Genomic DNA, 16,998 nt, shown 5'->3' with positions numbered 1-16,998 from the left:
TAAGACATGACTATTTGTTACACCGAGTGAAATGTATGAAATGGACATTGAAGATTTATTTTTATAATTAAAAAAATTGCCAAACCATTATTCCCGTGCTAGTCGACTTGAAAAAATGCCAAACTGGCAATTCTGAATCTGGGGGGAGAAACGAAAGTAGAAGCAAAAGCAGGAAATAGGTCCTTTTAGGAAATAAAGATAAACACGTAATGGGATGGGCGCTAGTTGAGATTACTGACTATTCCGAGTCGTAAACGCTCCTCCAAGTCGTTACTTAATCCCACTTTGCTGATAAACTGATAAGAAGATATATTTTATATATATATATATATATATATATATATATATATATATATATATATATATATATATATATATATATATATATATATATTATATATATATTATTAAATATATTGATAAGTTTTAAAAAAATGTTTTTTGTTGGTGAATGTCCTGTAGTGCTGGTACTCATTTTTACTCATTATATATATATATATATAATATATATAATATATATATATATATATATATATATATATATATATATATATATATATATATATATATATATCATCATCATCATCTAGTCAGCTGATCCTGCGTAGGACGTTGCTTCCCGAACTTTCTTGCGAAACAGATTACGGTTTTCCGCCAGTCTACTTGCTTGAGTTGCTGTCATTCCCAGCCATTCACATATATATCTTGTTCCCAGCTTCTTGTTGGTCTACCTCTTCCTCTCTTGCCGTCTACCCTTGTCTGCAGAATGTGCTTTTCTAATGATTCGTGGCGAGTCGTGTGGCCAAAATAGTTCAGTTTCAATTTCTTTACGGTTTGAAGAAGAATTGGTGATATATAATATGGATGGACGGTGGAGATTGGCTTGAATCACGTAGAACGCTCGCCAGTTGTTTTGGAGCGCGTATAAATTATTATTAACATAACATAACATATATAGGGCAAAATAGGATAAAATCCATTGAATGTCCTTAATATTAATAGTAATGCTATAAATCTATTGATTAAAGATTACAATAATGATACACGTGGTAAAGATAGATTTCAACTTAAATGTACTCATGTATATGTGATGTACAAACACATATCTTTAACCCTGACATGGAAAGTACACACACACCGCGCGCGCGCGCGCACGCATATAGAAGATAACCATAATAAGGTAATAATGCATAATATATACATACACGATTGAAAGCCATGTCAACAGCAGTGCAAACAGTATTATTCCTCATATATAAATCTCCCATCATATAATTCCCTGTCTACTAACACCTTGAAATAATCCATAGATTTTGCATTCTTTGTTTCAAATTTCAAATTGTTCAATTTCTGGACAATACGAATACCGAACCAGTTTTGTCTTATGGCTGTTTTGCATCTAGTGACAAAAATCTTAAACTTGTCTTGCCCCCTCCAGTAAAAGTAATATTAGAATATGAAAAAAAAAACAATCAGAAAAGTCTATCCTATCCAGACCATGAGCCATTCTATAAACCTGAATTAAATTCTCAGGAAGTCTTCTATATTTCAAACTTATTCTCACCGCATTTGGTTTATTCCTCCTACAATGCTGTTTCCTCCATCCGCTGGTATATAGATGGATTCTTCAGGGAGGTGCGCCCATTTAAAGTCAGATATACTCTACATAAATCGTCACTCAAAAACATACATAAATGACACTCTGCCGAATATATCTGGAACCAAAAAGAAAGCAATATACAACCTCATATTACATGGAAAACTGTCTCAAGGCACAGTCATACTCAACATCGATCAAATTATGCAATCTGAGAAATTTTACATTATCACCCAACCAAACATGGCTACACTGAACAAACGAAATGAACTCACACCTGCATGCAAACATAGAAACATCACAAGAAGTACGAAACAACACATAATTTTAAATAATAGTAACAACAATAACGATTTCACTCCCCGAAGATTGGCCAAAGTAAAAGGCATGAAACAAACCTTCTACCGGTGACGTCACAGACTATGGGTGACGTCCAATCAAGGGACGCTACTCTTCCGCTAATCCCATTCCCTATTGTAGACATGTACCCTGAAGAATTGTGAAAATCGCATGTCATTTGTTATGTACGTAACACCAGAGAGCGTAGATTATTCTACACTCGCTGGTAACACTATGCAGCGGCTACGGTATGACTGGTGATTTTTTTTATTTTTACTGTCTGAGACTGAAAATAATGCACACACGATTTAACTCACTCAACCCTAACACTGACTATATCCGTTGTTTATCCTAGTTACTTTTACCCCATGCCTATGTATTACATTTTTCTGAGACAAATTATAGGCGTAGATAGTATCAAAGCTAATGTTTTAGTTTTTACATGTTAATGGTACTTGAATAAAAAAAAATCTATGCACATGCTCACTTTTAATAATACATTTTTTTTTTCCAATTTAAAAAAGTAGCAAAAATTTCTAGGAGTTAAACTAGGGTAAACCGGACTTGTCGACAGTGCTCCATATTATATGCGAGACCGGAGTAATTCTAGGGTATAGTATTGTTTATCACACACTTGACCGCCATGTTTCAAATATAATGTCCATAAACCATGGTATAAATTATAATACTTTCTGTCTATTGAGAAATTAACACCACTGCATGTTTGTCAATAAGTACTGTTTATCGATTAATATTGATTTATTTCAGTCAACAACATGCCGATATTGCCCATTCGTTGTGGGATTTATTAATAGCCCAAATTATTCCCAACGCAAGCTTTTCCGGTGGAATTTCCTTCGTTTGTCGGACGTCGGAGAGGAGTGGGGGACCGGTTGCAATTGCATTTTTCCAACGAACAAGGTGATTTCTCACCGTATTCTATGAAACTAATTATGAGTGTTCGCAGCACATAATATCTAATTAATGGAAGGTTAAAATTTCCTAATATGACCATTGTTTTGGTTCTTGAAGAATTGATAAAGGTAGTGCAAAGCAGTCCTAGGCTTAGGCTTAGGCCTTAGGCCTTAGGCTAGGGTTTTTATTTTTAGTTTTAGGGTTAGCTCGAGATCGGGAGATTTTTTTCCTATTAAGGTTAGTTACAGGGTGTTCGTTTTTAATGTTAGGGATAGTTAAAGGTACTAGATTTTATTTTTACAGTGCTATTGGAATCGAAGTGATTATTCGACCGTAAGGTCCGATCCGATGCTATTACTGTTTTTATACATTTGAGTTTGAGCGATGAGTTAACTGAAACGACCTAAAGAGAGCTACAAAATAAAGGAAGCATTCTTTATTGTTTGCTGTTTCTGATTTTAGAGAGAGAGAGAGAGAGACTGAGAGAAAGAAAAAAAAAAAAAAAGAGAGAGAGAGAGAGAGTTGCTTTTGTGTATGCATATATTATGTATGGGTTTGTGTATGCGTTCAAGTTTAGTACATTCTGCTCGTTACTTCTACCAGTATTTATATAGCCACTACTACTATAACCATCACCACCACATCATCATTACCACTACTACTATAACCATCACCACCACATCATTACCACTACTACTATACACCACCACCACCACATCATTACCACTACTACTATACACCATCACCACCACATCATTACCACTACTACTATACACCACCACCACCACATCATTACCACTACTACTATACACCACCACCACCACATCATTACCACTACTACTATAACCATCACCACCACATCAATACCACTACTACTATACACCACCACCACCACATCATTACCACTACTACTATAACCATCACCACCACATCATTACCACTACTACTATACACCACCACCACCACATCATTACCACTACTACTATACACCACCACCACCACATCATTACCACTACTACTATACACCACCACCACCACATCATTACCACTACTACTATAACCACCACCACCACATCATTACCACTACTACTACAACCACCACCACCACCACATCATTACCACTACTACTATAACCACCACCACCACATCATTACCACTACTACTATAACCACCACCACCACATCATTACCACTACTACTAAACCACCACCACCACATCATTACCACTACTACTACAACCACCACCACCACCACATCATTACCACTACTACTACAACCACCACCACCACATCATTACCACTACTACTACAACCACCACCACCACATCATTACCACTACTACTACAACCACCACCACCACATCATTACCACTACAACCATCACCACCACCACATCATTACCACTACTACTACAAACCACAACACCACCACACATCATTACCATACTACACACTACACCACCACCACATCATTACCACTACACTACAACCACCACCACCACATCATTACCACTACTACTACAACCACACCACCCACATCATTACCACTACTACAACCACACCACCACCAATCATTACCACTACTACCAACACCACCACCACCACATCATTACCACTACTCCACACACACTCACAACCAAACCCCCCACCATCATTACCACTACTACTACAACCACCACCACCATCATTACCACTACTACTACAACCACACCACCACACATCATTACCACTACTACTACAACCCCACCACCACATCATCATTACCACTACTACTACAACCACCCCCCACATCATCATTACCACTACTACACTACAACCACCACCACCACACATCATTACCCACTACTACAACCACCACCACCACATCATCATTACCACTACTACTACAACCACACCACCACATCATCATTACCACTACTACAACCACCACCACCACCACATTATCATGCCACTACTACTACAACCACCACCACCACCACATCATCATTACCACTACTACTGCAACCGCCACCACCACATCATTATTACCACTACTACTACTACAACCACCACCACATCATAATCACTACCACTGCTACTACAACCACCACCACCACATCATCATCACTACCACTACTACTACAACCACCACCACCTCATCATCACTACCACTAGTACTACAATCTCTACCATTAGGTTTTGGCGCTTTACTTCATTTGAAATAATGAAACTTTGGTATTGTATTTGGCAGTGTGTTTGTGTATCATAATATAAGTCTAGTCAGTTATCTATTTAGAACAATACAATATGTGCACACAATGCCAAATACCATTCCAATTCCTTTTTCTTGTGTGCGGAAATTCCTACGAGTGGTGTCTGAAACTCCTGTGAGCCAAATTTAAAGTTGGCGTCTCAGCTACCACTACTTCTATAAGCACCACCACCTCATCATCATCCCTACCACTACTACTACTACTACTACAAGCAGCAGCAGCAGCACCACCACATCATCATCCCTACCACTACTACTACAAGCACCACCATCACATCATCATCTCTACCACTACTACTACTACAAGCACCACCACCACCACCACCACATCATCATCCCTACTACTACAATCACCACCACCACATCATCATCCCTACCACTACTACTACAAGCACCACCACATCATCATCATCCCTACCACTACTACGACAAGCACCACTACTACAATAAACACCACCACCACATCATCATCCCTACCACCACTACTACTACAAGCACCACTAACTACTACAAGCACCATCACCATCACATCATCCCTACCACTACTACTACAAGCACCACCACATCATCATCATCCCTACCACTACTACTACAAGCACCACTACTACAATAAACACCACCACATCATCATCCCTACCACTACTACTACAAGCACCACCACATCATCATTCCTACCACTACTTCTACAAGCACCACCACCACATCATCATCCTTCCAACCACTACTACTACAAGCACCACCACAACCACCACCACATCATCCCTACCACTACTACTACAAGCACCACCACATCATCATCATCCCTACCACTGCTACTACAAGCACCACCACCACCACATCATCATCCTTACCACTACTACTACAAGCACCACCACCACATCATCATCCTTACCACTACTACTACAAGCACCACCACCACTACCACCACATCATCATCCCTACCACTACTACTACAAGCACCACCACCACATCATCATCCCTACCACTGCTACTACAAGCACCACCACTACCACCACATTATCATCCCTACCACTTCTACTACAACCACCACCACCACCACATCATCATTCCTACCATTAATTACATTGATAGTGAATTTTTCTTCTTTTACCTTTATGCATGCAAAGATGGAAGTGTAAATGAATAACTGGCTGGAGACAGGGTTGTTTCTGTCAGCTTGGGACCCTTTGTACCCTTGTGGTATGACACTCGCTTTCAGATCGAAAGGTTCTGGGTTCGAGCCTCGCTTGGTGCATAGTTGAGTCATTGAAAAAGACTCTTTACTCGCATTCTCTCACTGGTGTAAAATGAGTACCTGGCCATCAAAAGCATTGTCTCTGTTTTTGTGTGTCAAGGTGTCAAGACGTCTTTCTATCTGCTGTGGTGTTATCGTGCATATTATCCTATATTTCTCAAGTAATTGTTGTTGTCTTGGATTGAAATTTATATTGGTCTGTTCGTTTCATTTCCCTTTATCTTTTGGACTATATTCCGGACTGTTTGAGTGTTTTGTGTTTTCATGATTTCCAATTGAAACTGTGAAGGTAGTACAAAATTCTTCAACTTCTGCCATTATTTCACCATTCGAGACATTAAATCATCTCATTATTGTATTATTATTATTATTATTATTATTCAATATCACCGTAACCGTCATCGTCGCTGTTCACCTGTAAACCCTGGTTGTTTTGATGATCTGGATTGTGATTGTTGTGTAAACATTCCGTGTCACTGTTTGTTTTGTCACCCTGTGACAAGAATCGTGAACTGTTTTCTCCCAACCGTAACCCCCCCAACCTTCTCTCTCTCTTCAACGTACATATTTGATAAGTAGCCAAACCATGTCTACCCCAGCTTCCAATGCAAAGAGATTAAGAGGGGGTAGCGACGATCTACCGAGTGTTACTGACGAGATGTGTGAGTTGAGAAGGGAATTCATAGAATTGAGGAATGTAATTGATGGAGTTAAAGACACCGTTAGCTCGGTTTTAGCGGTGTTGGGACAACTCAGTACCATTAAAGATCAAATGGACAGGATATTAGAAAATATGAAAGGACAAGAGGAGAGGTTAGACAGGATAGAGGAGGAGGTAAAGATGCAACGAAGTGAGGCGAGAATTGTCAAGGAAGATGTGGGGGTGTTGAGAAGGCGAGGGCGATTGAGAGTGAGGCGAGAAGCAGGAGGAACAACTTGGTGTTTCACGGTGTCGAGGAGAGGGAGGGAGAGAATTGTTTTGAACTGGTGGCGGAGTTGGTGCGGAAGTGCAAAGTGGAAGGAAGGGTGGTGATAAAAAGAGCGCACAGGATGGGTAGAAGAACGAGTGACAAAAGAAGGCCTGTCATTGCCAAATTCCTTGACTTCAATGACAGGCAACGAGTCAAGCTGGGGAGAAAGCATCTGCCTCCTGGACTTGGAGTAAGTGAAGACTTTCCGTCTGAGATCCGGAGGCAAGACGCAATTGATGGCGGATTTGAGGCAGCAAGAAGCCGAAGAGACGCCGGATAGCATACCCAGCAGGCTGATTGTGGACGGCAGGGAAGTGCGGACAGTGAGACCGACGACACAACAGATCGACATGGGAAGATGCGCCGCGGAGCACCTTTCAAATGTAACCTTGTGTTTTAATATCAATGGAGTTTGGAAATGAAGAAAGAATGTCCGAATTGTTGAAAGTATTTATAAATTTGATGTATTTTGTTAAGTGAGACGAATGAGAGAAGTAATTTCATGTTAGATGGCTACTGTGAACCGTTCTGCAAACATCCGTATAAGAAAATTCAGGGCAAACGGATTTCGGGTGGGTTAGTTGTTATTTCAGGAAGCGTTTGAGAAAAGGTGTGTCAGTTGTAGATTGGAGTATGAAGATGGTATGTGTTTTAAATTAGATAAGGAACATTTTGGATGGAATGAAAGTGTATATTTATTATTTATCTACATGAGGCCGTATGGATCAACGCGTAGCGATTTTGACGATAATGTAAGTTGTTTTGATGAACTGTTAAATCAATTGACAAAAGTGACCGATCAGGGAGGGATTATAGTAGCAGGAGACATGAATGCAAGGACGGCGGAGAGAGAGAGGATTGTTTGACTGTTGACATTAGAGAGAACCAGACAGAAGAGCTTTCGGTAGAGAATGTTTTATGTGAAAGAGATTTCTTATGTAATGACATGACAGTTAGACGTTTTAATAAGGACAAAAAAGTAAATGACTATGGACTGAAATTACTCCAATTATGTTACACATGTGACCTTGCAATATTAAATGGGAGAACAGGGGAGGATAAAATGAAGGGATGCACAACGTTTGGCAATAAAAAAGGGGAGAGTACAATCGACTATGTTATTTGCAATAAGCGGGTTATAGGAAATGTGTGTGGTTTTAACGTCCATGAAACAAATGAAATGTCAGATCATAAGATAATATCGTTTACTTTGAAATTAAATAATAGTGAGCATAGACGGGAGGTAAGTGACGGTTTAGATGGGGTTTTGTTGACAAAGTGGAAAGAGGATAAGAAGGAGAATTACGTTACATTATTAAATACAGAAGTGTGTCATAATAAGGTGAGAAATCTAATATATTTGATACAAACTAACACAGATCCAGAGGTATTAGAGGGTAATATAGTCGAGTTAACAGATATTATAACAGAAGCAGGGATAGATCATGTAGTTAGGATAGAGGGGAGAGGGGATAAACAAAGGAAAGGGAGAAGAAAGAAAGCACCATGGTATAACGAAGCTTGTCAGATCCAACACAAAGTATTCACTGAACGAGCACATAAGTTTATAGAGACGGGGCAGGGGAAAACAGGACATTGATGTGTAAGGAAAGGAATAAATACAGGAAGGTATGTAGGATTAACAAAAGAAATTACAGTCGCAAAAAAGCGCAACATTTATTGGATTTAAGTAAGCATGAACCCCAGAACTTTTGGAAGGAAATAAAAAGAAATTCAGTACCACGAAGAGAGCTGCCAGATATAAACTTCTACGACCATTTTAAAACTTTAGCAAATAAAGAATCAGGGGTTGGGGAGATGGGTAGGGCGGAGATTGCAGAGGTAGAAAAGGATGTGGGAAGGAATATTATAGATATAGACATTTTAGATAAGCCAATCGAGATGGGGGAACTACACAAAGCAATTAAGGCTCTTAAACGCGGCAAAGCTACTGGAGTGGATAATATGTTAAATGAATTTATTATTAATGCAACTTCAGAAATCAAATTACTGATTTTATCAATTTTCAATAAGATACTAAAATTGGAATATTTCCCCTTGATATGGAGTCAGGGTAGAATTGTGCCGATTTTTTAAAATGGAGATGAAAGAGATGTGAACAATTATAGAGGGATAACAATAATGAGTTGTATAGGAAAACTGTTTACAAGAGTGATGAATGAAAGACTAAATGTATGGGTGGAGGGAGAGAATGTGTTAAACGAGGTTCATTATGGATTTAGAAAGGGAAGGAGCACAGCAGATTGCCATTTTATTCTACATGGAATTATCGAGATATTGCTATCTAAAGGGAAGAAGCTACATTGTGCGTTTATCGACTATGAAAAAGCATATGACCTTATTGACAGATCCGCATTATTTACAAAATTGATCAAATCCGGTGTGAGCTCAAAATTTGTCAAGCTATTTAGAAACATGTATTCAAAGGTTGAGCTGGCCACAGGAGGTAAAGGTCAACAACAATTTTTTAAATCAAACAGCGAATTATTACAGGGTGAAAGCACTTTGCCACTTTTGTTTTCGCTGTTTGTTAATGATCTTGAAAGTAAATTAAGTGAAGATTCCATAGGATTACAAATACAGGATATTACAATTAAATTGCTCATGTTTGCAGACGATATGGCAATAATCAGTGAAACAAAGGAGGGTTTGCAGAACGGTTTAGACTCTTTACAAGAATATTGCATGCAATGGGGAATAAAGGTAAATATCAGTAAAACAAAAATTGTAGTATTTAGAAAGGGAGGGAAAACTGGGCAACAAGACAAATGGTCATATCAGGGTAAAAGTATTGAAGTAATCTCGTCATTCAAGTATCTAGGCTGTCATTTTAGCGCATCAGGATCTCTTACAAAATGTACACAAGAAGTAACAAACTCAGCCAGAAGAGCACTATTTTCACTTAGAAAGTATTTTAACACTAACACAGAAATTTTACCTCAGATGCAAATGAAACTGTTCAATAGTACCATCTTACCAATACTGAATTATGGGGCAGAAATATGGGGTTTAAGAAGAGCTGATCCAATTGAAAGATTTCACCTCGGTTTTCTTAAATCCATTCTATGTGTTAAGCACAGCACACCAAACTGTTTTGTTTATGGGGAATTGGGGGTGTATCCTTTGCATATTGAAAGAAAAATGAAAGTTATTAAGTATTGGTTGAAACTTATTCGCCCAGGAAGTAATGATTGCTCATTCACTCATGCAGTATACAAAGAACTTGTGCAATTGAATATTAATGAACCAAACACAACAACTTGGGTAAGCCTGGTGAAGCAGTTGCTGGATAGGAGCGGAATGGGCCATTATTGGGTTAAACAAAATGTGAAAAATGAAAATTACTTTCTGGCGGTTTTAAAACAACGCTTGGATGACATGTTTCTACAAGAGTGGCACGCTGAGATGTCGATGACGACGTCTGGACGGCTGTATAAACACATTAAAGACACCTTTGAGTTAGAACCATATATGAAATTGTGTAATAAATCTTACAGAGTTGCCATCTCAAAAATCAGATTGAGTTCTCATTTGTTTTATATAGAAAGGGGTAGATGGGGCACAAGAAAAGTAGATAGAAATGATCGTAAATGTCCTACTTGTGACGTAATAGAAGACGAATACCATTGTCTAATTGAATGTTCGAGGTATACGGAGAGAGAAGAAATTGCCTGCCGGAAAAACTGAAAAATAGACCAAGTATGTTTGAATTTATCAAATTTTTGAAATGCAGAGACAGTAGACAGCAAGGTGATTTAGGTAGACTTTGTTTTAAGGTACAGATCGAACACAAGAAATATTTACAAGTATAATTGTGGTTTCCACGGCAAGGAAAACTTATTAAAATTGATGATAGAGGGAATAATGCGATTGTTTGTTTGTTTTCATTTGTTTTTGTCTGTTTAGTAACTGCAGTTCTGATACTAAGATGTGGTATATTATACAAAATATGACATGTTATATATATGTATGTATATATATGTATATATATATATATATATATATATATATATATATATATATATATATATATATATATATATATATATATATATATATATATATAGACATTTGAAATGTGGTTAAGATAGTTTGACTTCTACAACGTTGTTATCGAGCGTTGCTCTCATCAGGAAGTGGAAGTGAAAGTAGATTGTTGTGTTTTCGTATTTTTATAGATTCGTGTTTATGGAGGTTCGTAATTACATAAAAGGTGTTTGTTTCTATGATAACAACGTTGTGGAGGTCAAACTATCTTGATTATATTTCAAATGTTTATAAATAGCTCCTTTTATACTAAAGTTGAGCACTATTATTTCATGGTTTTTGTTTTATAATTTATATATATATATATATATATATATATATATATATATATATATATATATATATATATATATATATATATATATATATATATATATATATATATATGTGTGTGTGTGTGAGTGTGTATTTGTGTTAGAAAGGGGGGGGGGGGGGGGGGGGGGGGGGGGGGGGGGGGGGGGGGGGGGGGGGGGGGGAAATTGGGCATTGATATTAAAATATTGTATTATAGTTTACCATGATAAAGATTAGTTGCGATTGCACAATTGGCTTATTGTTATTATTATTATTATTATTATTATTATTATTATTATTATTATTATTATTATTATTATTATTATTATTATTATTGTTGCTGTTGTTGTTGTTGTTGTTGTTGTTGTTATTATCAGCATTGATATCATAACCAGTGTATATAACCATATATATATATATATATATATATATATATATATATATATATATATATATATTTTTTTTTTTTTTTTTTTCTTTCTTGATTCTTCTGTTTTGATATGATTTGTAAAAGAAGTGTTGTATTTCACGTGTAAGGACCCTTTGCTTGTATCTTTGACTTCTAAGCGATTTCAATCTAAGTACACCGAGGGGTGCTCTTGGTGCCCTATCCGCACCATTTACCTTTGTCTTATTTATCCTCGGGTGCCTTTGAGAAAAGTATACTTTTAGACTACCTTATACATTTTCTGTTCTTTCAATGCGTCACAAACGCCGTAAAATTCTTAAAAACACAGAAACCGACCCTTGACATGGAATAATTGAAGTACGCAAACTTGTTCGCTCTAGACTATATCAGTACGGAAAATTACTTAAATGTTTGTGATATTCTAAAAGATTCAATTATTTGTCTTGGGGAATTAATTCTGTAATTCTATCAAACAATACGTAAAACTAATATGTCTGTAACTTCTAGGCAATGTTCGCAAAATCCGATTCTTCTAGAACTTTAATCAACGATAGAAATGTGTTAAATAAGTGGTGGGCTATTGATTATGTTGGAATTTCCCCGAAGATAAAGATCACCCAGACCAAAGCATTTTGGAGCACCTAGTATTACTAAAAGTCAATAAATTTATTATCCAAAACAGAATTACCATGATATAATCCCTATCTTCTTAATTGTCAACGAATGGGATATAAACGTGGTCCTCATTTACAAATACAATACTAGATATTATTGCTGCGGCGCTTCTGTTGTTTTTACAATTATTATTATTAATTATTATTATTATTATTATTATTATTATTATTATTATTATTATTATTATTATTATTATTATTATTATTATTATTATTATTGTAAGTATTGGTGGTATTACAATGTTGTATTTTTATGATTATTTATGGTATCATTTTATGCTTTGGTTTCATTTACCTTTTTTCCTCACTTTCATGTCTGTTGTCATCAAATTGTATGGATTATTGATTAAAATAAAAGTTATTTTTGTTTGTCTTATTTTGACTATGGAACTGATACTTATCATGGCAGACCTGCCTACTTGAAATAGGAAAATGTAATAAGTAGTTTTCAGGGTAAATAACATCGTAGACATTTTAACTACCCTTAAAAACCACCAGTTTGTCCTTATAATGCGTGGGGAAAAATATTAACTCTATGTGATAGCTCTGGCACCAGAACTTCGTTTTCAAGAAATGACATTTAATTAAAAACCCTTATTATATCCAGCCCGGGATTTAGCCGTAGTACTACGGGAATTTTCGTGGTAGTGAGGATGTCTGTTGTGATGGGTATCAATATTTTATTATTATTATTATTATTATTATTATTATTATTATTATTATTATTATTATTATTTATTATTATTATTATTTTTTTATTTATTTATTTTTTTTAAATGAAAAAAAACTGATTGGAAATGTAAAAGTGATGGTGATAGTGATAGTGGTAGTGATAATGGTAATGGTGGTGGTGGTAACGGTGATGATTGGGGTGTAGGATGATGGTAATATTATTCTTGTTATTATTATTGATATTGTTGTTGTTGTTGTTGTTGTTGTTGTTGTTGTTGTTGTTGTTGTTGTTCTTCTTCTTCTTCTTCTTCTTCTTCTTCTTCTTCTTCTTCTTCTTCTTCTTCTTCTTCTTCTTCTTCTTCTTCTTCTTCTTCTTCTTCTTCTTCTTCTTCTTCTTCTTATTATTATTATTATTATTATTATTATTACTATTATTATTATTATTATTATTATCATTAGTATTATTATTATTATTGAACGTATTGATGTTATTACGATTGTTGTATTTTTGTGTGGTGTATCAGTTTATTTTTTGGTTCCATTTACCTTTTTTTTCCACTTTCATGTATGTTGGCATCAAATTGTTGATTTATTGGCGAAAGCCTAAGATTGAATAAAAAAAAAAAAAAATCTGTTGGAAACTTGTAATATCGCCTAACAGGCGTCATGTCTCATTCTACATGTTTCGTGTTGCTGTGTCAGGGACCCTTTGTAAAGCACTTTGAGCACATTTAGTGGATATTGCGCCATTTAAGAGCTCTGGTTTTTAAAAGCTTTATATAAAATCTTAATTATTTGATTTTCTAAGTTTGTCCCAACTCTTTGTTTCACTTAAAAGGTTCCAATGTCAAGTTTGATTAACCATCAAATGAATAGGGTTTTGTTTTTGTTTTTTTCACAGTAAGCTGACAATATATTTGTTGATAAAGATGGATGAAAAACATAAGGAGCTTATCCGTGGGAGAACCAGAGACCTCACCGATGCTTTGAGTAAAGGCATTGAAAAAGTCTGCGACTATTTGAGTGAAAAGGAGATAATTACGACTTCTATGAAAGACAATACTTTGGTACGCAATTTACCTTTAAAGTAAGAAACCTGGGTGGGGTGGGGTTCCTACCTCCCATAGTGGGCAGGGAGGGGGGGGGGGGGGTATTGATGCATCTTCTATCCCCCTATATCTGTTTTCCAACTTGCATTCTGTGTTTGTCTTGGAATGAGATTTTGGTTTTGTTCTGGCTGGGAGGGAAACAGTCAAATGCATAGTTCTTGTTTTGGGAGATGATATTTTTTTCCTTGTAAATCATCTCTCTGTTATGTATTATAATATTTGTTATAATTTATAATGTGAGCATTTGAGTGTATTCCTCTTAGTGGGGGCCGTGCTTGTGTCCAGATGAAACTTATTGGTGATCTCAAAAAGTACATTGATGGTATGCTCTTGGAATCTACATCTGATCCCTATTTGTTCCCAGTTCCCCTTTGTCTTACTTTTTCTTGGATGCTTTAATTGTAATTCTAGAACTTTTTACTATCCCATTTTCTTCCTTTTTACTGGCGCTGATATAACCTAAATGTGTTGCAAGCGCCGTAAAACCCTTAAAAACAAACAAAACAAAGTAAGAAACAGGACATGAATAGCATTATTCGGTGGCACAGCGGTATGGTGAGGGTCCTGATAGCTCTGTTGGCAGAGCACTCGCTTCACACACAATGGGACCTTACCACTTACTGAGCATTCGTGAAAAAAGAATCTTTGTCTATTTTTAAACTTTCGCTTAACACTGCAATGAATCAGCGCTATTTTCAGATGAAACTCCCAAGGGGCCATTAACTCTCCCTGCGTGAGGTCATTGGAGGTTAACTGGTATCCTGGGTGGGGTTCCTGACCTCCCATAGTGGGCAGGGGGTACATACTGTGTCTTCTATCCACTTATATCTGTTTTCCAACTTGCTTTCTGTCTTTGTCTTGGAATGAGATTACTTGGTTTTGTCCTGGTCCTGGCCAGATGCCCTGGCTGAGAGGGAAACAGTCGAATGTATAGTTTGTTTTGGGAGATGATATTTTTTTCATTGTAAATCATCTCTCTGTTATGCACGATATTATGCTTTCTTTATATTATATATTATGATTTGTAAAACATTTGAGTGTGTTCCTCTTAGCGGGGACCTGTGCTTGTGTCTGGATGAGACTTTTAGTGATCTCAAACTAAGTACTTTGATAGAGTGCTTTTGGAATCTACACCTGTTTCTTATTTGAACCAATTCCCCTTTGTCTTCCCTTTTTTTGGATGCTTTGATTGTAATTCTAGAACTTTTTACTATCCCATTTTCTTCCTTTTAACTGGTGCTGATATGACCTTAATGTGTTGCAAGCGCCGTAAAACCCTTAAAAGCATAAAAAAAGCATTAACTGGTATCAGGGAGTGCCGTGTCCAATGGGGGCAATTATGGATATTTATGGTCTTATGATATGTCAGTAAAGCGGGAAAAACAATTACAGCCTCTTTCACTTTATTATTTTATTTCTAAACTTCAGTGCAAATTTGATTTGCCATTTTTAGGTTAATAGTAAATAGTTTTCTTTAAATATCACAAACTGTGGATCTAATTTTAAGTGCTTGTAAATTATGATGCAATTAAATAAAAAATTCGTTTATTTTGGGTTTTTTTTCTCTCTTCTTTTTTTTTTTTAACCTCAGGAGTGAGAAACATCCAATGTTTGTCATCACTTTGCCAGTTTAGTTATATATACATACACACTAAACATAGGCATGGGGATATTGACCTTAATAATAATAATAATAATAATAATAATAAATGGCATTTATATAGCGCTTTACCCCGTTGTCACATGCTCTAAGCGCTTTACAGTGATATAAAACAAAACATATTACAGTGAGACAAGTGTGAAGGAAACGTGATACGAATTCAATTTAACAACAACAAAATATGAAAATAATATTGCAACATTATGACGTAAAAAGATAAAACTTTAGGCGAGATTTGAACGTTGTCAACGAATCCGAGCATCTCACGTGTGATGGGAGAGCGTTCCAAAAATGGGGGCCGAAAATTGAAAAGACTGTTCACCTATTTTACGCAATGGCTTAGGTTTGACAAGGATTGATCGGTCATTGCTTGACTTCAAGTTTCTATTGGGGACATATATGTTTAGAAGGTCTTTAATATAGGAGGGACTGTTCGTGCTCAGGGATTTGTAGACAACAGTACAAATCTTATAGGCAACTCTTTTTTCCACAGGAAGCCAATGTCACTCACGGAGAAGAAGAGTTGCTGACGGGTATTTTTTGTTATTGCGTACAATGAGCCTGGCTGCGTTATTTTGAGCAACCTGAAGTTTGCTAATGTTGTCTTTAGCTAAATTCGCCCAAAGGAAGTTACAATAGTCCAATTTAGATAAAACCAGGGAATTAATTAAAAGTTCTGTTATATGCTTCGGTATTAAATTACGAATTTTGCTTATTTTTTTTCATTTCTATGTACATAGATTGTATGGTGTTATTCACATGGCTTGTCATGGAAAGATCTTTATCAA

The 16,998-nt window shown here is 36.3% G+C and overlaps 1 protein-coding gene across 1 annotated transcript in view; it reads left to right on the top strand.

The window, feature by feature from the left end:
• Positions 1-2,713: 2,713 nt before the first annotated feature.
• The window catches only part of LOC144960927 (uncharacterized), a 20,078-nt gene continuing 5,793 nt past the window's right edge, over positions 2,714-16,998 (top strand). Inside the window, exons 1-2 of the mRNA XM_078894311.1 lie at positions 2,714-2,857; positions 14,343-14,508. Of these exons, the coding sequence (XP_078750437.1) occupies positions 14,371-14,508 (138 nt within the window). The 5' untranslated portion in view covers positions 2,714-2,857; positions 14,343-14,370. The remainder of the gene's footprint in view (positions 2,858-14,342; positions 14,509-16,998) is intronic.

The sequence above is a fragment of the Berghia stephanieae genome, unplaced genomic scaffold (genome assembly GCF_034508935.2).
Source record: "Berghia stephanieae isolate SIO BIC M18660-M18661 unplaced genomic scaffold, UCSD_Bste_1.3 scaffold107, whole genome shotgun sequence".
Lineage (NCBI taxonomy): Eukaryota > Metazoa > Mollusca > Gastropoda > Nudibranchia > Aeolidiidae > Berghia > Berghia stephanieae.
Note: the sequence above shows the minus strand (reverse complement) of the source record. Positions and strands in the feature narration are given on the sequence as shown.